The sequence below is a fragment of the Oncorhynchus keta genome, chromosome 4 (assembly GCF_023373465.1).
Source record: "Oncorhynchus keta strain PuntledgeMale-10-30-2019 chromosome 4, Oket_V2, whole genome shotgun sequence".
In the NCBI taxonomy this organism is placed as follows: Eukaryota; Metazoa; Chordata; class Actinopteri; order Salmoniformes; family Salmonidae; genus Oncorhynchus; species Oncorhynchus keta.
The window spans coordinates 26,048,980-26,071,288 of record NC_068424.1 but is presented as its reverse complement, the minus strand read 5'-3'; the positions used below and the strand labels follow the sequence as shown (position 1 = coordinate 26,071,288).

General features: G+C 41.1%; 1 protein-coding gene across 2 annotated transcripts; it reads left to right on the top strand.

Annotated features, from left to right (window-relative positions):
* The first annotated feature begins 931 nt into the window (after positions 1 to 931).
* Positions 932 to 21,321, top strand: LOC118371983 (ATP-dependent zinc metalloprotease YME1L1-like). 2 transcript variants are annotated; one of them, XM_035757677.2, is made up of 18 exons: positions 932 to 1,157; positions 2,041 to 2,175; positions 5,997 to 6,162; positions 6,594 to 6,695; positions 11,443 to 11,549; positions 11,997 to 12,150; positions 12,850 to 12,957; positions 13,331 to 13,504; positions 13,940 to 14,092; positions 14,312 to 14,444; positions 14,569 to 14,631; positions 15,842 to 15,954; positions 16,333 to 16,488; positions 16,906 to 17,057; positions 17,924 to 18,050; positions 18,362 to 18,435; positions 19,326 to 19,412; positions 19,637 to 21,321. In XM_035757677.2, the coding sequence occupies exons 1-18, from the start codon at positions 1,125 to 1,127 to the stop codon at positions 19,778 to 19,780; spliced, it is 2,181 nt and encodes a 726-aa protein (XP_035613570.1). In that variant the 5' UTR covers positions 932 to 1,124; the 3' UTR covers positions 19,781 to 21,321. The 2 variants fall into 2 exon arrangements, with proteins under 2 accessions (XP_035613570.1, XP_035613577.1); XM_035757684.2 differs by having other exon boundaries at positions 933 to 1,157; positions 12,850 to 12,933.
* The last annotated feature ends 988 nt before the right edge of the window (positions 21,322 to 22,309 follow it).

Here is a 22,309-nt window from a genome sequence, read left to right as displayed (position 1 = left end):
ACAAACAAGCTGTCTGTCGGCATTTATACAATTGTACCGTCATTTAATGTTTCCATCGAGTTTAGAACAACTGGGACCTCGGAAATCTCCGACATCCGACTTCAGTACGTTCAAAACAACTGGGAACTCGATTTGAACTCGGACCTCTTTCTAGAGCTCCGACTTTCCCACCTGAAGATCACTGACGTCATGATTTGACCTCGTATTTTTTCAAGTTCCCAGTTGTTTTGAATGCTGCATAAGCATGACATAATCATGTTCCAACAATGATTTAGATATCCATATTGGCACTCCCCCACTGTTGTAATTCTTGGGGGGGTATAGAAATGCATGTATTATTGTCTGCCAGGTTATTCTATTACAAACACCTTAATACATACATTTTAATTATATTATGCAAGCTAAATTAAAACATCTCTGAAGCTGGAGACTCTTACCTCCCTCACTAGCTTTAAGCACCAGCTGTCAGAGCAGCTCATATATCCCTGCACCTGTACATAGCACATTCATTATATCTCATCCCCATACTGTATTTATTTATTTATCTTGCTCCTTTGCACCCCAGAACCTCTACTTGCACATGCATCTTCTGCACATCCTACCATTCCAGTGTTTAATTGCTATATTGTAATTACTTCGCCACCATGGCCTATTTATTGCCTTACCTCTCTTATCCTACCTCATTTGCACATGCTGTATATAGAATTTTGTATATATATGCCATTTAGCAGACGCTTTTATCCAAAGCGACTTACAGTCATGTGTGCATACATTCTACGTATGGGTGGTCCCGGGAATCGAACCCACTGCCCTGGCGTTACAAGCGCCATGCTCTACCAACTGAGCTACAGAAGGACCATTGTACTGTAGTATTGATTGTATGTTTGTTTATTCCACCGGTGGCAAACGCTATCCAAGGTTTATATACATCGTTGGTTCCAACCGGTAGTAATTTCTTACAGACGTGCGTCACTTAACGTTGTTGACCTTTGAGAAGCCATTTTCATCAGAAAGTACCTAGTTGAGTCACAGGAGAAAAAAAAGGACAGTGCCCAGGAGGAGTTGGTATATTCAGTAACATTGAGGGTCTGTCTTCACATACCAACCCTCAAGTTGCTGTGATAATGTTTTCTTTCTCGACGACGTTCCAGCCACAGGTAAAGCAGTTGACACTCACAGTGATTAGCTATCATAGTTAGCTACTGTTAAAGTTAGCTGACTGATATAACCTAGCTACGTTAGCTAGCTGCTTGAAAGTGCTAGCAGCTAACTAAATGATCTAGATATAAGCGACAACACAGGCAGTTAGCTGTTAAAGTGATATATTTAAGTTAGCTATCCGTAAGTCTAAATGTCTAGTTATCTTATCAAGTTTATTTAGCTAGCTAGCCTGGTACACCAGGCTATAATGCTAACAATGAGGTACAAGTTAGCATTAGCTAGCTGTCACCAGCTGGACCACCGCACCAGACGGTTATCTAGTTAGCCACCAACTTCAGCACTTCGTAGCTAGCCAGTTAACGTAGTTACCAATTAGCGTAGTGAGTCTAGTAACGACGAAGTTAAATTGGCCAGCTAGCTAACGTTAACTAAATACTGTAGCTTAAAATAAACTAGCTAACTAACGTTAGCTTGTAATATACGTTAGGTTAACTAGTTAGCCAACTAGCTCACAAACGTTATTTGGTTATACCATAGTATAATATCAATCAATGGCGTAATCCAGCTATTGCGGTAACAGCATAGCTTGATTTGCACCTTCCTGTGAATGACAATACTGATGTCATAACCGACCACTCTGTCAATTGCATGAGAATGTAGAAAATGTTTAACATAGTATAAATGAATATCCCCAGATGTCAAAACAGGTCAGTTGGTTAACGTTAAAGGGAAGCTACTGACTAGTAGTATATAGATGCATAGCCTACAACTTGACAGTTATCCACACCAGTACTGTTGTTTATCAGAACAATATGCCAACATAAGTCATGTATGTCTCATGAATTTCCAATGACTCAATCTCTCTGGTCTGTCTCCTAGGTAACAAGTCAACTCATTGGCCAACTCATCAATGCCCTTCATTCCCTGAAGAATTCAGCCAGCTCCAAGGCAACAGCTTCTGTCCAGGGTCTGCAAAAAGATGTCCCACCAGAGCAGGACTCACTGCTCACAGAGGTAAACTAAGGGGACTTGGCTGACTTCCGGACCTGCCAACATGCACGCATTTTGCGTACCAACTACGCAATTCTCTGTCCATGTACGAGATCCGAGTTAAAAGTACGCAGAAATGAAACGGGCCTGTTTTTTAAAATTTACATCTTTTTTACATTTTTAATAAAAAAATGTATCCCCTGATTAAATCTAGCATCCCGATTCTCGAGCTGCAACACACAGATATGTACGGAGTTTGTGTAAATGGACATGGGAGATTAATACATCATTATTCGTCATAGCTACCCCGTGTCTGTTTGTTGTGATGCTGAGTTTGCCAACTGTCAGCTGTACGTTAACACATGGACAAATCCCATTTCGACTCCATGTGTTGCGGAAAGGTAAACTCTAATTGTTTCAAGCTAATGTTAGCGAACATAAGATGGACATTCAGTGGGCTCTAAAGTGCCAGCAGTTCACTCTCATTTGCTAGTGAAAGAAATGAAATGCAAATACATTTGTGCGAGTGTGATGTACATTTAATTCTGTGTCCCATTAGTTGTATTTTCCACATAACATTACGAGGATCACGCAACCTGATAGACTGTAACTGTAATTATGATCGACGTCACAAGAAAACATTTACAAAAGTATAATAAAAAAGAAATATGAACATCTTGTCATTAAATGGAGTTGGGATTTTAGAAGACTGCACGATAAAGAATGAGTGAGTGTCCGGTATTAGCTTTCGAGGCAATGCTTCTAAAATACCTTTGCACTAGACTTCAGATTTGATCAATTTTGAAAATCTGAAATGATCTATGCACTGAAAAGAAATACAATAGGCGCCTTTCACATAGGCAGTAACAGCGGACTCTTCTATCGAACAGCGTTCAGATTCGCTTTGCGGTAGCCTACTTAAGCTTTGTGTAGCCAGTTTGCAGTCTGTCGATGCGACCATTTGTTTTTGTTTTCAAAATGGTTTTGCTATGTGTTGATTCGGATCTGTGTCTAAAAAAACAATACTTGTGAGCTGGCCTTAGTGATTGGCACTGTTTGAGAGGTTTGTCTAAGCACATATGCGCATGAAAAACAAGTAAGCATTGGTCCCATGCAATAACAAAATGAGCAGATAATTTAGCAAGTCCTTGTTATTGCAGCCAGTCTGTAAAGCTGTCAGAGGAACTGTTTGCCACAGAGAAGTCTACCCAGATGACCTGCTGTGTAAGGTTAAATCTGCTAGCTACCAGGCAAATCTGTTTAGGAAATGATTTCCTGAACATTTTGAAGGTCTCCAGAAGATTTGTTCTCACCCACTGCTTCCTATCATAGCTTTTTCATTCATATTATGGATAGCATGTTTATTTGATACTGATGCTCTGCTTCAAACATTTGTTCTTATCATATCAGTGACATTTTTTAAATTATTGTGGATAAGACGTTTGTACATGTTGTATCTAAACAAATACCTTGTTTTATTTATTTTTTCATTGTTATTTAACTAGGCAAGTCAGTTAAGAACAAGGCAGTTAAGTGGGTTAACTGCCTTATTTAGGGGCGGAAGGACAGACTTTTATCTTTTCAGCTCAGGGATTCGATCTAGAAACCTTTCGGTTACCTGCTCAACGCTCTAACCACTAGGCTACCTTCCGCCCCATTATTATTTGTTTAATAAATGTTTTAATAAACTCCAAGAATAAAGGCCCTTTCTGTGTTTCTAATTAGATCTTGTTAGTGACTTTTACCATATGTGTAAATGGAATGCCGTCAAAGTATTCCAACCTTTTATGGACTTGATTTGGTGCATTTCTATAATTGCATTCAGACTCAAACAGTGCGTGCATGAGCGTGCAGTAGCAAAAGGGATCCCCAATTCGGCATGTGCTGCGCGCGAGTTGAATCTCCAATTTGCCGCGTGCATCTGGTACTCTAAAAAGTTGGACAGGGTTGGCAGGTCTGCAATATTTTATTTTCCAATTAAAATTAGGGGTTTGGTTAAGCTTAAGGTAAGGGTCAGTCATAGATTTTGGCTAGTCAGGCTATCAATAGGATGCTGGTTAGAAAAGTCCCCTTAGTCTTGCCCATAAAATAAGCCTACTTGGTGGTAAACAGTTATAAGGGATTCCTCTTGTTATACCCTCTGCCTATTTCTGGTGAAACACTGTTGCAGTTCTCCCTCTGACTGGAGAAGCCTCTCAATTTAAACAAGCTGTGTCAACCTTCGCGCTGTAGCTTGCATGAAAGCAGCTTAGCTACACAACTAGCCCAAACCCCATACACTATCCTCAGGAGCCCCAGTTTGACTTTGGACTGACTAACGTGTAACATGCATCATTAGTCTAAAAAAGTTTATATGGGACAAATTCAGGTAGGTTCCTCCCCATTTTGTTCCGTTTGCTTCCTTTAAAATTAAACGTTTTGCAACCGAATGGGTAATTAATACGCCCATGGTGTGTGTATATAGTGCCACCAGATCTTACGGGCTTGGCGTAGCTCCGCAAGCGAATACGTGTCTATGTTGAGGTTAAAGATATAATGTGTGACTTTCACTAAACGTATCAATATCATGATACTTGGCCACTGGGGATAAGTTACAGCTTCATTGCAGATATATAACTCACAGCACTCCAATGTGTTCGTGTTATTTTTCCTCGTCATTTGGCTACAGATCATCATGGCCACTGGAGTCAAACATATTTGCAGATGTTTAGGCTCGTACAAGAGAACTTTCATTATCTGTTGTAACTCGGCCTGAGGAAAGTCCCTTACAAATGCAACGACCTTGTATATTAATAGCATGGAACAACATACGTAACTAACTCTCAAACTCGAGGCGGCATTCTGCCCACTCCCTACAGTTTCAGCCATTAGCTTCGCCCACAACTACCTCACGTGATCTACACGTGAGCTAGTTAAAACGTTTAGAAACGTCAGTAGTCATCACTTGCGATGTGGCTTTTTTTAATCTTTCTTCAGGTAGAAAAGAATCCTAAAATAAAAAAAATATACCCTTACTGTAGCAGTTTTGCACAGATCCATACAGCTATGGGTGCCTCCATCTGACAACTACATTTCTGCTACACTGCCCGTGTTACGCTTACACACAGGTGTTCGGAGCATGCTAGATGACTAATTAGCACAGGTCTTGTCTGTTTTCAATAAACAAGCGCTGTAACATGGAGATTATGGCAGTGTCGGAACACTAACCCTATCAAGGTGTGTATCAATTTAAATGTATGATTTCTCGCTGATTATATACTTCCAAAACCATTCCGAAAGCGACACGTGTTTAATGTTCAAATTGAGCATTGGGGCTCTTAACAAAACTCCCCTGTACAGAAGATGCCTTTGTCCAATGACTCTTATGTGTAATGTAATGAAACTGAGTCATGATCAAGGGCTTATACATAACATAGGTCCCCAGCATTGAGTACTATCTTGTGTTTCACTTGGATGAGTGCCAACATACGTGCTATTTCAGCCTCTTAGGACATTGGTCAAGTAGCCCCATTTAAGTTCAAAGGGTTCAATTTAGCCTTGATCTCAACTTTATTCTATAAACATCTTTTTACTATATTCTATCATTACTGTACTGGATTGCCATCAGACCAAATTATCTACCAAAAGGTGCTACCTTTGACCACTCCCTTTAAATTCCAATTACTATTAAATGAGGGAACAGTAAGCCAGGGTACGTTAAGCCAGGGTACATACGGGTTGCAAAAGTCAACCCCTGTGGTCGTGAGTTGGCTATGCACACACCAATAACAGATCAGGGACCAGGCTAGCTAACGCTAGGTCATTATTACAGTTGTGTACTTCACACTGACTTCCTGTCCCCACAGCCCGCTGTGAACCTGAGGGACCTGGGTCTATCAGACCTGAGGGTGGGACAGTTGGATGAGCTGCTGAACAGGTTACTGCCCTCACTGGGCTCGGAGGACGGCCCAGCAACCTCAAGATGGAGGACGTCCCATGTCTCCGCAGAATCTTTCTTCCACAACAAACATGGTGAGGAGGTTTGTGGTTGGGTGTACACTGAGTATACAAAAGATTAAGAACACCTGCTCTTTCCATGACAACTGACCAGGTGAAAGCTATGATCCCTTATTGATGTCACTTTTTAAATCCAATCACTGTAGATAATCAGATTAAAGAAGGATTGTTAAACCCTGAGACAATTGAGACATGGATTATGTGTGTGCCATTCAGAGGGTGAATGGGCAAGACAAAAATGTAAGTGCCTTTGAACGTGGTGTGGTAGTAGGTGCCAGGCATAGCGGTTTGTGTCAAGGACTGCAACACTGCTGTGTTTTCACTCTCAACAGTTTCCTTTGTATCAGGAATGGTGGTATATTTGCAGTGATATTATCACAAGCAGTCATTAACACTTGTGTATTTGTGGTAATCTTATGTTGACCTTTTTGTATTCATTTCCATAGGGTTGTCAAACACAAAGTTGGGTGTTTTTGGATTGCCTATGTTCCACAGACCAAACCAGAGTCCTCTACAAGTCGTCTGTTCAGAGCTCCAGTACTGGCCTGGTAAGGAACCATAACTGGGGTCCTCATATGTGGAATGGACCCAGCATCCCTCATGGGAATTTTCAAATCAAACTATACATTTGACTTAGTTTTTACCAATCTAACAATACTGAATATAAATATATATTCAAAATGCACACATTTTAAATATTTTACTGATTTAGTTAATAGGAGGAATTGGGCAATTGAAATAAATAAATTAGGCACTAATCTATGGATTTTACATGACTGGGCAAGGGGTGCAGCCATGGGTGGGCATGGTAGGACATAGGCCCACCCACTGGGAGCCAGGCCCAGCCAATCAGAATGAGTTTTCCCCCACAAAAAAGGCTTTTATTACAGATAGAAATACTCTTCAGTTTCACCGCAGGTCTGGATAAGAGCGTCTGCTAAATGACTTAAATGTAATGTAATGTAATGAAGAAGCTGTGGAGGTCCTGGGCTGGCGTCGTTAGACATGGTCTGAGGCTGATTGAACGTGCTGCCAAATTCTCTAAAATAACATTGGAGGCAGCTTATGGTAGAGAAATTAACATTAAGTTATCTGGCAATAGTTATTGGACATTCCTGCAGTAGGCATGACAATTGCACGCTCCCACAAACTTGAGACATCTGTGGCCTTGTGTTGTGACAACTACACATTTTAGTGGCTTTTTATTTCATGCTGTTTAATCAGCTTCTTGATATGCCACATTTGACAGGTGGCTGGATTCTTGGCAAAGGAGAGAGGCTCACTAACAGGGATGTAAATACATTTGTGCACAACATTTTAGAGAAATAAGCTTTTTGTGCATATGGAACATTTCTGGGATATTTTATTTCAGCTCATGAAACTTGGGTACAACACTTTACAAGTTGCGTTTATTTCTGTTCAGTATACGTCATTGTTATTTGAATGGTAAATCTCTTGATAAACTGTGTAAATTAAGACTGCATAGGCCTTCATACAGGTGAATGCATATTCAATAGGAGTGTCTGCATGCATTGAGTTATTGAGCTTGTTTTGGCTGATCAGTGGAGTCTGTCATCTGTAGCACCATAATCTGTTTCCCTTCCATTTGGGACTTGTATTAGCCTACTGATCAACATTTCTGTAGAAGCATCACTCCAGCATGTCACGCCTGCAATCTGACTATTAACGGTCAATTTACGGATATGATTGCAGCTGTTCGGATTAGAGGTCGACTGATTATGATTCTTCAACGCCGATACCGATTATTGGAGGACCAAAAAAGCCCATACAGATTAATCAACCAATTTCTTTATTTTTTTTTGTTGTAATAATGACAATTACAATAATACTGAATGAACACTTATTTTAACTTAATATAATACATCAATAAAAATCCATTTAGCCTCAAATAAATAATGAAACATGTTTAATTTGGTTTAAATAATGCAAAAACAAAGTGTTGGAGAAGTAAAAGTGCAATATGTGCCATGTAAAAATGCTAACGTTTAAGTTCCTTGCTCAGAACATGAGAACATATGAAAGTTGGTGGTTCCTTTCAACATGAGACTTCAATATTCCAAGGTAAGAGGTTTTAGGTTGTAGTTAACCTGTTGATCCTACCCCCTACTTTTTCGAACATTCTGTTAAAAACCGCGCAACATTTCATCGCCCTGCTGCTCATGCCAGGAATATAGTATATGCATATGATTAGTATGTGTGGATAGAAAACACTCAGACGTTTCGAAAACTGGTTAAATCACGGCTGTGACTATAACAGAACGTGCGTTTCATCGAAAAGCACAGGAAAATCTGATCACTGAAAATTGTAAAATATATCAATGCGCCACTTGAATGTATTGTTGAATGGGAACCACATTACCTGGAGCCGAGATTGCAATTCCTACAGCTTCCACACGATGTCACCAGTCTTGTCAATTGCCTAGGCTTTGTTTCGTGGTCAAACGAAGAAGAGACAGCCCATTTCTTCCGGTCTCCGACCGGATATTTTGGTTGAGATTTATCCGGACATTATTTCAAGACGTAGAGCTATAGAATATACATCGCCTCGTGATCAATTTGATCGATTATTAACGTTTACTAATACCTAAAGTTGCATTACAAAAGTATTTAGAAGTGTTTTGTGAAAGTTTATCGTCGACTTTTTTCATTTTTAAAAATGACGTTGCGTTATAAAACGCTGTTTTTTCCTTGATCACACAGTCTTTATAGATCGATATCTAGGCTATATATGGACCGATTTAATCGAAAAAAAGGCCCAATAGTGATGTTTATGGGACATCTAGGAGTGCCAACAAAGAAGATCGTCAAAGGTAATGAATGTTTTATATTTTCTTTCTGCATTTTGTGTAGCGCCGACTATGCTAATTATTTTGTTTACGTCCCCTGCAGGTCTTTAGGGGTGTTGCATGCTATCAGATAATAGCTTCTCATGCTTTTGCCGAAAAGCATTTTAAATATCTGACTTGTTGGCTGGATTCACAACGAGTGTAGCTTTAATTCAGTACCCTGCATGTGTGTTTTAATGGACGTTTGAGTTTTAACGAGTGCTATTAGCATTTAGCGTAGCGCATTTGCATTTCCAGATGTCTAGATGGGACGCCTGCGTGTCGGGTCGACCTAAGAGGTTAATATAGTATTTATAAGACTATGCCTCTCTCTACCATTTGTATTTCATATATCTTTGCCTATTGGATGTTCTTATAGGCACTATAGTATTGCCAGTGTAACAGTATAGCTTCCGGGTCCCCCTCCTCACCCCTACCTGGGCTCGAACCAGGAACACATCGACAACAGCCACACTCGAAGCATCGCTCCACAAAAGCCTCGGCCCTTGCAGCGCAAGGGGAATAACTACTCCAAATCTGAAAGCGAGTGACGTTTGAAACAGTATTAGAGCACACCCAGCTAACTAGCTAGCCATTTCACATTGGTTACACCAGCCATTAGGCTGATAGGCTTGAAGTCATAAACAGCGCTGTGCTTGCGAAGAGCTGCTGGCAAAACGCATGAAAGTGCTGTTTGAATGAATGATTACGGGCCTGCTGCTGCTCAGACTGCTCTATCAAATCAGACTTAATTATAACATAATAACACACAGAAATACGAGCCATTGGTCATTAATATGATAAAATCTGGAAACTATCGTTTCGAAAACAAAACGTTTATTTTAGTGAAATAAAATACAGAACGGTTCCGTATCTAACGGGTGGCATCCCTAAGTCTAAATATTCTTGTTACATTGCACAACATTCAATGTATGTCATAATTATGTAAAATTCTGGCAAATTAGTTCGGAATGAGCCAGGCAGCCCAAACTTGCATATACCATGACTCTGCATGCAATGAACGCAAGAGAAATGACACAATTTCACCTGGTTAATATTGCCTGCTAATCCCGATTAGTAGTTATAACTAGTGATTATGATGGATTGTTTTTTATAAGATAAATTTAATGCTAGCTAGCAATTTACCTTGGCTTCTACTGCATTCGCGTAACAGGCAGATTACTCGTGGAGTGCAATGGTTAGAGCATTGGACTAGTTAACTGTGCGGTTGCAAGATTGGAACCCCTGAGCTGACAAGGTGAAAATATGTCATTCTGCCCCTGAACAAGGCAGTTAACCCACAGTTCCTAGGCAGTCATTGAAAATAAGAATGTGTTCTTAACTGACTTGCCTAGTTAAAAAAAGGTATACAAAAAAGTAAAAACATTGAATGAAAAAAAAAATCTGAGATCGATTGTTATGAAAACTTGAAATTTTTGCCCTAATTAATCGGCCATTCCGATTAATCGGTTGACCTCTAGTTCAGATCAGCACACCAGCAAATAGCTAACGTTACACCGCAAGTCAGATGGCTTGTTGCGAGCTAGCATAGTAGGTAATATAGCTAGCTAGCTAAAACCACAGATGAAAGGGTTAGTTATTGTAATTTTTGCTAACAGGTGACATAGCTATCTGCTTAGCTAGCTTATTGCAAGCATTATTAGTGAATGAAACTAAACTAATATTTGCAACAAATTGGTCACGGTGTAAATTCATTTCTTTCTCAATACTGTACCTTTCTGTTGAAGAATGACCTAGCTTGCTGCTGATTTTCCCAGCTAGACATTCCTCCACATTGTACAGTGGCGGCTGGCATAGCAGCAGTTTTCCTATGTGGAGGGACTAGAAAAGGCCAATATCGGCTTAGCTGATTATAGGTCGTTGTCTAGTGCCTACTCCACTAGTCTGCACTGGCAGTCTAGGCTGCATCACGTTAACACTTAAATAATATGGCATGTAGTAGTGTTAACCGTTTTTAAAAATATATATATTTTAAGGGGTGGATCAGCTTTAATATTGCAGATTGGTGCTTCCATCAATGTAATTATCTTAATTTCTAATCCAACATACATGTTTTACATACATACATACAGTAGAAGTTGGAATTTTACATACACCTTAGCCTACTACATGTAAACTCAGTTTTTCACAATTCCTGACATTTTAATCCTAGTAAAAATTCCCTGTTTTAGGCCAGTTAGGATTACCACTTTATTTGCGCAAAACACAGGGCTCTACACTAGATGTTCTGGGACAAACCACATTCCATGATCCTGACCTACCTCGCGTTGTTTGTTTTGCAATGCTGGGTGTCTTGGGTGGGGGTAGTTTCCACATTTTATAGCATTCCATTGGTCCTGAAGTGAAATCCCCCCCCTTCAAAAAGTGATATTTTCCCCCCTGTGACACACCATAGTGAAATGAATTTGGTTTGGTCTCTCTCACTCAGTAAGGGTCCAGAACCGAGGCTTCAAGACTCTGAGGAAGAGCAGACGTGTGCAGTCTGGTTACGTGGGGCCGGCGGAACCAGAGGGGTACACCACAACCTTCATGAAGGTCAGCCAGTGTTACACTACATAAGTCACACATCCACTCTCCAAATGCCCTCTTGGACAGAGTTTGGCATGAACCCACTGTATCTGTTCGGTTGTCTTCAATTTTACCGAACACACTAAATGTTTGTTTCCCTGCAAAGTGAAGATGGACTTTACTGGGATATGTTATACAATTCTAACATCGTTTTAGAGTTAGTTTCATAGGCAAAACCCACTCTCTCTGTGGCAGGTGTCCTTGTTCTTTATGGTGTAGTGGACAATTTTTCACTTTCTATTTGATTTCTTAACTGCGCTCCCTCACGTGGAAAGACCCATTTTTATGTCTTGTGACCATTAATCCCATTGTTTCATATTCACCCCCCCCCTTTTCTCTCGCATACTAACCTGCTGACACGCATACATTATGCTCTCTTTCCCACTCTCTCACAACACGCACACACTGTCACAGGGCCTCCTCTTGAGACCAGACAAGGCCCCAGAAGCAGAGAGTCTCGACCAAGTGGTAAAGTTGAAGAACCTGCCAGGTGACCAACAAGATTCTTTCAAGTCTGGCTTCACAGAGGGTTTCATGAAGTCCCAGGCCTTCACTCAGAGGACACAAGGCATGTCGCACAACTCTCTTCGTACATCACATAAATACATTTACTTCTTAGTCTCTCAGCATTATGCCCTTCCTAGAGTGACTAACAGGAAGTTTTTTCAATTTTAATTTATTTTTTATAAAAGGGGCAAAGTTGAAACAATAACAAAGCAGACACCCCACCACTGTTTTTGGTAAACAGCTGCGTGATGGGGCTGGAGAAATGTAACCACTCAAATTCATATACTAAAGAAGCAATGATTGACCATCCATGACATCAACATTATAGTTTTGACTATGTTTTGAGGCTATACATTTTTTACAATTATTGTTTGTAAACAATGAAATTAAACAATCTTATATGTTGCGTTTTGATGGCGTACGGCAGTTGAACTAAAGCTCATGAGGCATTTGTAAGTTATATTCTTCAATAATTAATAGGTAAATATGATTATTTTCAAAGTAAAACATGTGATGTAGATTGACCCTTTTTAAATGAAATGTTAGTCATCATTGAGAAATATTTTAAAGTGTAGACAGCTAATTTGAACCATACCTTTGCTCCTAGCAGATTTGTCAATCATGACTGCCAGTTACAGTGAAGCACTAAGCCCATGGTCACTACTAGCAGTTCCACGAAGTGATCACAAGGTGGCACTGCGGAGTTGAACTATATCACTTGGAAGTATCCCATTTATATATTTCTATCTTCCATTGACAGACTCACTAAGGAGGACCAGGCTGATTCTATTGGTCCTCCTCCTCGTGGGAATCTACGGCCTGTCAAGAACCCCGTTTCTCTCGGGTAAAGGCTCCTTTTCTGATGCTGGTTTGTTTTCAATTCAATTCCTACGCTTGCATGAATCACCCTATTGTGATTTTTGTGTTGTGGTTCTTCATCAAGAGCAATAGTTGTAAGTGCTGCTGTTTGCCTCATCATGCTGAAAAATATATTTTTAATTATCAGTCAGCTGTCTGGAATTCGCTGGACTATTTAGCAAAAATGTAACCTTTGGTCATTAAACAATGAATGATTGAATAGTAAATGGTTATTTCAATTAATTTGTATGGACGATGAAAGTGGTATGAGCAAAAACAATAGGTCATGGCAAATTATAGTCTAGCATAGTTTCCATGATGAATAGAGATTCCCAGGTGTTGTCATTGGTCTGACTGAGTTGCTGTGGGTCTGTCCTGTACAGTGAGGTTCCGCACGACATCAGGCCTGGACTCGCAAGTGGACCCAGTCCAGGTGAAGAGTGTGACGTTTGAGCACGTCAAGGGGGCGGAGGAGGCCAAGAACGAACTGCAGGACGTGGTCGAGTTCCTCAGGAACCCCCAGAAGTTCACTGTGCTGGGAGGGAAGCTGCCTAAAGGTAGTCTGTTGGTCTGTCTTTCTGTAAATGTTTAGAATATGCTATTGCCTTGAGGTTAGTGTCTGCTGTAAGATTGTAATGTTGGGAGTTCGATCCCCGGCTGAGGCCAAGAACAAAACAAAGACAGCAGCTCTTACCAAAGACAATAAAAATGGGACCTGGTGCGTCTCTGCTTGGCACTCAGCATTAAGGAGATCTGTTTTAGGGTAAGGCCTTGCGATAGACTAGCGTCCTGTCCAGGGGGTGTACTTGTACATCAAGCTGCCTCACGCTACAGAAACAGGATCCAGCGCCAGCTCACACAAGCTTCTTTCCTTCTACTTATTTCTTGCACCCCGATCTGTCGGTATCTTTAGGGGTCTTCCCTTTACCCATTGCTTCATTCCTTCAATGTATCCATGTTGCGCTCATTTGTGGCCTCTCTCGTTCTGTCAGGCATCCTCCTGATCGGCCCCCCGGGCACAGGGAAGACACTCCTGGCTCGGGCTGTAGCCGGGGAGGCCGACGTCCCCTTCTTCTATGCCTCGGGATCTGAATTTGATGAAATGTTTGTTGGTGTTGGAGCTAGCCGCATCAGGAACCTCTTCAGTAAGTCCCAGGAAAGATGAAAAGCTGTGTCAATACACTGACTGACCATCCTACACCCTGTCACTCTTGATGATAGCTGATTGGTGAAAGGACTTGAGAGGTTTCTACCACATGACTTTCACCTATCAAGTCCTTTCTGATCAGTATCCACGAACGAGAAGAATTGAGCAAAGGAAGCAAGACACCTCCTAAATCTCTTTCCCTCTGTTTGGTCTGCAGAAGAGGCAAAAGCCAATGCACCTTGTGTTATCTTCATTGATGAGCTTGACAGTGTGGGGGGAAAGCGGATTGAGTCACCAATGCACCCCTACTCCAGACAGACCATCAACCAGCTACTGGCAGAGATGGATGGGTAAGAAAAATTCTGAATATATATGTTGCATCGGCGAATTTGATAAATTAAGCTGGACTTAAGTTTCCCTGTTGCTAATCACAAGGCTTGCATTGTTGTAATTCAATGTGTTGATATTTTACAGGTTCAAACCAAATGAAGGGGTCATCGTTATTGGCGCTACAAACTTTGCAGAGGCTTTGGATAAGTATGTTTACAGTGTGTAGTAACTGGTGTTTCTATGGGCTTTTCACCAGCCAGTCGACTTGGTCCCTTTGTCAGGATCTGGCTGGCTGACTGGCTGGCCGCCAAGTCTTAATGGTTCAACGGGTCGCTTTTACACTGCTGGATTTCAGCAGCTCAGAGATGCAAAACCACACATGAAATGTGGGTCACATGGGAATAAGGCTGGTGCTTAAAGGGATACTTTGGGATTTTGGCAATCAAGCCCTTTATCTACTTCCCCAGTCAGATGAACTCATGGATACCATTTTTATGTCTGCATCCAGTCTAAAGGAAGTTGGAGGTAGTTTTGCGAGCCAATGCTAACAGTTACTATAGACTTCCGTTCATTGTGCTAATTCTAGTTAGGAATTGCGCTAAAACTAATTAGCAACTTCCTTCAAAGTGCACAGTGAGACATCAAAATGGTATCCATGATTTCACCAAACTCTGGGGAAGTAGATAAAGGGCTTCATTGGCAAAGTCCTGAAGTATCTCTTTAAAGCGGCAATCAGCAGTTGAAACGATAACAAAGCGTTCTCCCCAGCAAGCTTATATTTTGGTTTCTGATGGGGTACAACAGTTGAACTAAGCGGCATAAGTTATATTCTTAAAAAATCAGTGGATACGTTAAATTAATGTGTCCGAAAATGGATGAAGCAACTACTGTTTTCCCCTTTAACTGAAGCAAATTGCACAGTGGGAACTACACTTCCCATGTGCCCAGAGATCAGATGCTGCCTTTGGCCATGATCCTCCTCAAAGTTCTCTCCTTGAGAGCTGGTCATAGGACCGGAAAAAAGCGGTGTAAATGGAACAAACCCATTTTGAATGGAGTTGAAAATAGAGCAGCTCCTAGGGCTCTATTCAATCCGCATTGCTGAAGTTCAGTTCTAGAGTGTGATTTACATTTTAAAGACAATATTCCCGCTTTAGCAGAGACTGCATTCACGGTTAAGGTTGCATGTCGGCTCAATCGAAAATTTACTGTAAATTTATAGAGTGGAATCTGTAACCCTTCAGCTTTACAGATTGAATAGATTTCTTAAGCTTGCCCCATTGACAGAGAAGCTTTTCATTTGATTGTAGAATGCGTTTGTCATTGACACACTTGAGATTGGAGCAGTTGCCTTGTTCTAAATGTATACAACCTGTCAGCAATGGAATCATTAACCCATTACTCCTGTTTTTGTTAGTGCGCTGATAAGACCGGGGAGGTTTGACATGCAGGTGACGGTCCCTCGGCCCGACGTGAAAGGACGCACGGAGATCCTCAACTGGTACCTTCAGAAGATCAAAGTGGATCCTAGTAGGTTTCAAATCGGTTGCTTAGACTAGCGGTTTTCAAACCTCTCTTCGGGGATCCCCAGATGTTTGACAATTTAGTTGTAGCCCTGAACTAGCTCACCTAGTGAAGGGCTTGATGATTAGTTGACAAGTTCAATCAGGTATGCTAGCTGTGGAATAGTTCAAATACATGGAGTGGATGGGGTTCCCGGAGGAGAGGTTTGAAACCCCTGGCTTAGACAGTATATCAACTGACTCATGTATTTTAGCCATGGTAAACCAAGCAACCTCATTGAGAGGTTCCAATCACTTGGTGTCACGGCTGCCCCCCTGAATTCCTGCATGAAAGAGCCCACTGTTTTGGACTGACATTAGCCTCCTTTTGTCTCTGTTCATTCAGACGTGAATGCAGAAATCATTGCCAGGGGGACGGTGGGGTTCACTGGGGCGGAGCTGGAGAACCTCGTGAACCAGGCGGCCCTGAAAGCAGCGGTGGATGGCCTGGACCTGGTCACCATGAAGGAACTGGAGTTCTCCAAGGACAAAATCCTCATGGGTGGGTAGTCACACATGCACGTAGTCACACACTCACAGAAATACAGATTCAGAAACACACACACACACCCTGCCATGTGAGAGCGCTTAATAGACATTCTAATCTAGACAGTAAGAATGTCAGGTCAATGAACGTCCGGTCAGGATCCCCCTCGTTCTCTAGAACAGATATTTTCTGAGGGATAGGTGGGCTTTGCTTCAGTTTGTTCCATACTTCTATAGGACCTACCAGTTGGGTAACTGTAATGCTTGTTGTTAGGATTCGAGGCAGTCTTATCTCTCTGGTTGGAATTCAGTTAAACATGCTGGAGTAAACTTGCACCTCAGTAATGTGAGTGATGTTGAGTGTTTGACTTAATAAAAGGTGGACTCTTGAACTATTACTGATGTACTAAATTCCTTTGTCTGTATACTGAAGGTCCTGAGCGTAAGAGTGTGGAAATCGATAAGAAGAACAAGCAAATCACAGCCTACCATGAGTCAGGCCACGCCATTGTGGCGTATTACACAAAAGATGCCATGCCCATTAACAAGGCCACCATCATGCCCCGTGGACCCACTCTCGGACATGTGAGTAGGACTGGGCATTGCATTTTGATTGGCCAAAAGTGTTTGAAGCCCTGGTATGTCTTCATGAAATGTTTGCACCTGCATTGACATGACTTCTCTGATCAGCGATGCCATTGACAAAATAACAACCAGCATGCATATAAGATCATTAGAAAAATGTTGATTGTTAATTTGTTAAATTTCATACGTGTTTCGAATTGCTAAGCCATATTTTTATATACAGGGATCTCAGTATGTGCTCCATTATACAGGAAAATACCTTGTAGAATAGGTGCATTGTCCCTCTACTGTTACTTAGCTCAGCCGCTCCCCAAACCTTTTCACTTGGGTCCCCCCTTCCAGCATTGATTAACATCCCACGCCATTAATGTTTCTATGGGCACAATCGCTGTTCATGACACACGCTTTTCACACCCCTCTTGTTGGTAGAGAGTATTTTGCAGGTTTAAAGCTGCGTAGTTATAAACACGTTTATAAATAGCTTTCTACGGTATGTAGTGACTAACACGACAAGAGGAACTGATGATGCACTAGCCAATTTTGAAATTGCACCTTGTGCATTCTACTATTACAACTGTTAAGAGTAAGTTTAAAGCTGGACTGAGTTCCCTTAAAAAAAAATACATTTATGGGTGGGGGGCACAGTTTGGCAACCACTGACTTAGCCCCCCTCTTACCGTGGTTGTCCTGTACTTACTCAAATAAGTTTGCTTCTGTTAAATATTTCAATTTTGGCAGAACTGTTTTTAGCTCCAGGGGGTGTCCGGCCTTAAAACAATTCAGGAGGAACAGAGAAGTACGATTAAGCAATGGTTTACCTAAGATGGATGGTCTCTCTCAAACTAATTTGTCATCTGTCTGTTCAGGTGTCCATGCTCCCAGAGAATGACCAATGGAGTGAGACACGTGCTCAGCTCCTGGCCCAGATGGACGTCAGCATGGGCGGCCGCGTGGCTGAGGAACTCATCTTCGGTGACGATTACATCACAACCGGTGAGGAAAAGCCTAGTTTGGTTAGGCTTTAATATATGCCATTTAGTAGGTGCTTTGTTCCAAAGTTACTTAAATTCATGCGAGCATACATTTTACGTACAGATGGTCCCGGGAATTGAACCCACTATTCTGTCATTGCAACCGCTATACTCTACCAACTGAGATACAGTATAGAGCAGTTCTTAAATGTATTGCTAAGTCTGCTATGAAAATACCTTTTGCATGATTGATATTTCTATGATTCAACCATTAAAAAACAAAGAAAGTGCTATCTCACCCTTACTCTTGTATTGTGGTGGCTCTGTTTTCAGGAGCATCAAGTGACTTCGACGGGGCAACTAAAATAGCCAAGATGATGGTGACCCGGTTTGGAATGAGTGACAAGGTAAGGGATTATACCTCATGTGCATAAAATGGTTGATTGATGATATTTATTGAAGACACAAATCGTTCATAACTATTCTGGTAGTCTGCATATTAGATAATGCATTTAATATAGTGTCATAAGGCTTTTTCAACAATTCACCTAAGGCCCATATCTGTAAACCAAGAAGGTAGCATTTGCTTTTGTGCAGAAATGCCATTCTCAGGCTTTGCACATGATTGGAGGGGTCTCAGCGATGTGGCTGGTGTGTGTGTGCCCACACATTCCAGACTTTCATCCTAATCCTTTCCTCAGCCCTGTGTTCCGACTCAAAACGGAGAGATTTAATCTACTATCCACCTCGTATCCACAGTCCATAGGTCTACTGAGGTTATGTGCAGCTCAAACAGCCCAATTCTTGGTTCAAATTTTAATTTTGAAGCACATAAGGGGGATCAATTTCGTGAGCGGGACGGACTTGTTTTTTGTCGATAGCCTAAATCTTTGCGGGTCATTGATATCACTCTCCTCCAGCCGTCTAACTCTTTTGTTCCAATCATATACTTAACCTTCTCTGCCAACCATTAAATTAGGGATTTATTTACTGTGCCACAGACCTGGCAACCCACGCCGCCCTCCGCTGTTTATCCACTGTTCATAACGGAGTAGCTGTTGCATAAGTGTTCGTTTTTACTTTTTAGTCATTTTGTGGACGCTCTTGCTCTTATCCAGAGCTACTTACAGTTAGTGCATTCATCTAAAGGCCGCTAAGTGAGACAACCACATGTCAAAGTAAGTCCATTTCCCCCCAATAAAGATGCTATCAGAAAAGACAAGTGCAAGAAAGTCAAGGATGTTCGTTTATGATTATTATTTTGCCATGAACCTGGGACTAAACTCCATTGTTTCAGCTTGGTGTCATGACCTATGCTGACCTGACTAAACAGAGCCCTGAGACTCAGGCTGCCATCGAAAAGGAAGTGAGGGTCCTGCTCAAGGTAAGCATCACCAACCTCCCCCCACTACTCATGTAAGACCACATTTTAAATCCTATTTAGTGAAGGATCGTATTTACCAACCAATAATCATTCCACATTCTGAAGAGTTGTTTTCAATATTCACTCTTTCTTTTGAAAATTGATATTTTATAGGCTGCTCAGATTTTCTGTCACATTCAATGAACATTCTCTCACATTCAATGAACATTCTCTATCTTATTCAGGACTCGTATGAGCGAGCCAAAAACCTATTGAAGACATACAGTGATGAGCACAAGACGCTGGCTGAGGCTCTGCTAACGTACGAAACGCTGGATGCCAAAGAGATCAAGCTGGTCCTGGAGGGCAAGTCCCTGGACCCTAGATGACTCTGTGGCTGAGTCAGAGACAGTTAGACATCAGGGTTGGGTTTAATTCCATTTCAATTCTAGTTAATTCAGAAAGCTAACCAAATTCTAATTCCATGTTTTGTCCTCAATGAAAAGCATTGACGAGAATTAGGATTTCAGTGTACTTCTTGAATTAAAATGGAATTGACCCAAACCTTGTTGGACAAATTATATGTATTATATGAAGATGTGCAATGGAGTGGAGGCCTTTGTAGTATTTTCTCTTTCTCAATGTAAATTACACACTGAATTTGTGTTTTAGTCAACAATCACATTTTATGTTATCCCTCTTGGTTTTGACACCTCAAAGACATTGTTGGGCAGGCATTCCTATATGGCAACTTGGTCAACAGAGATAAAAGCCTGTCGATAGATTAGATTATTTTTAACACCCCAAACTCAAAATGCCCACCTTTTGTTGCCATTTATTTGATAGATATTGTCCTTATGCTCCCCCAACTTGCAGTCTGAGATTGTAAGTTCGCCCCCTTTAAAAGTGTAAGTTGTTTCAATCAAGAAAGTGCTGAATTAGTCCTCAGCAAGAGAGGCCAAACGGATGTAGTTCTTTCCCAGCTTCATCGCACAATGGTTTTTCTGTAGCAGTTTTGGGCATGGAAGCCTCATGCATTTGATATGTTATCAAAGTTATGAGGGAAAATAAATGGTTGCTTTTGGTCACAGACAATGATGTAGTGGTGGGCAAACTGATCGCAGTGAGTAAAGTGAAGCTCCCTATACTTTCAATGCATTCTTCCGCAAAAGGTGGGTATATGCTTGGCCAAAATAAAGGTTGTTGCAGATCTTATCCTACTAGACCTATAGTCTCTTCTTTGAGCAGAATATTAGTGGCATTAAAAACCCATATGTTTTGTGGTAGGTGGTATCATTAAGGTGACAATCGGCAGTTGAAACGATAACAAAGCATTCTCCCTACCCCTGTTTTAGTAAAAAGCTGAGGGATGGGGCCGAAGTGTAACTGCTCCAATTCATAGAGCTATGGATGCAAGGACTGACCATCCCATTTGATCAACATTCTAGTTTAAACAATGTTATGAGCCCATAGTGTTTGTTTACATTTACTTTGGTTACAAACATTGGAGTTAAACCCGCTTATGTTTTGGGTTCTGATGCAACTGCAGATTGTCACTTTTTAAAAAAAGAAAAAACAACAACTTTGATATACATATAGAATGTAAATACAGAATGGCTGTAAGTGTTCTGACCACTTTATGATGCCTCAGTGAATTGTGGAACTGCTATGGTTGACTCTGAATGTGAAGTAATTCATCTGCATTCACTTTATGTAGTTTTCATTTATGTACCCGAAGTGTGCCAGATTTGCCCTCGTCAGCTGTTTTAGGCCCACGTGCCCTCTTCTGAGCCCAATATGTAAAGGAAATGTGAAGGGGGCTGTGTATATATATATATGTGTGTGTGTGTGTAAGGTAGATATACTTCATCTCTTTCTCATCATTGTAAATGGATCTTGTGGATGTTGAATAAAAGTTATTCTAAAATAATGCTGTTCTTCTTGACATTGACTTTTGGTCTCTGGCCGGGATTATTTCAAAGCATTGTTGCAGCACTGTGCTGCTCATAATGTGCCTCACAATTTCCTTAAGGTTTGCATTCATGGTCAACACTGGATTTCAGCTCAAGTGCAAATTAACTTTAAAGGTAGAGTTTGTGATGCACGAAGTAAACGGCAATATTGGACTTCCCTAAAACAACTCGGTGCGTTGCACAAAGCAGAATTTTGGGTGTTTTCTCCCGCAGTTATCATGTTGCAGTGGAGTGCACATATACTGTGAGTGCATTGTCTTTCTATTCTTTGACCTTAAACGACCTGATGTTGGAAAAACGGACCTGAGACTGCACTCTTTCTGTTAGCTAAATTACCCTCAATCACAGAAAACGGTCTTGGATGTCTCCCATCATTTCCTGTCAATGTAGTCATCTTAGTATTGGTTCCCCTTGAGGGAGAAGCCTAGCTCTCCTTCCCCTCGTTAGATGCAATTGGTCTGATATTCTATAGACGGCGATGGAACCGTTTTAGTCACCACATCTATTTTATCCGTGTAGTCTGTCTAGGTTTTGTAATAATGATAACTGAACAAAGAGATTTCAACAAAAAGTCTGGGCAACAGAAGAGAACATAAGCATCCATTGTATGCACCTGAACAACTTAACCTCATCTCAAGCCTGCAATTAGTGACTTCTGTTTCAAACTACCCTAATTAAAAATAGCTGAATAGCTTCTCTAACAAATCAATCTATTGTTGGAACCCCTGCTCCCTTTGTCTTGATGCATCTGACTGATCAGTGAGACGTTAGTTGATTTATAAAGAGGACCAGGGGTAGAATACGAAAGTTGTGGCAAGAGGACAAACACCGCTCCAACAGGAATGGTTCAGCTGCCAGTAAAGACTGTTTTGCAAAAAAATTGCTTTTGACAACTTTGAAATAGCGTCCTCCATTCATCACAGTCTTTGGATAGGAGGTAAAACG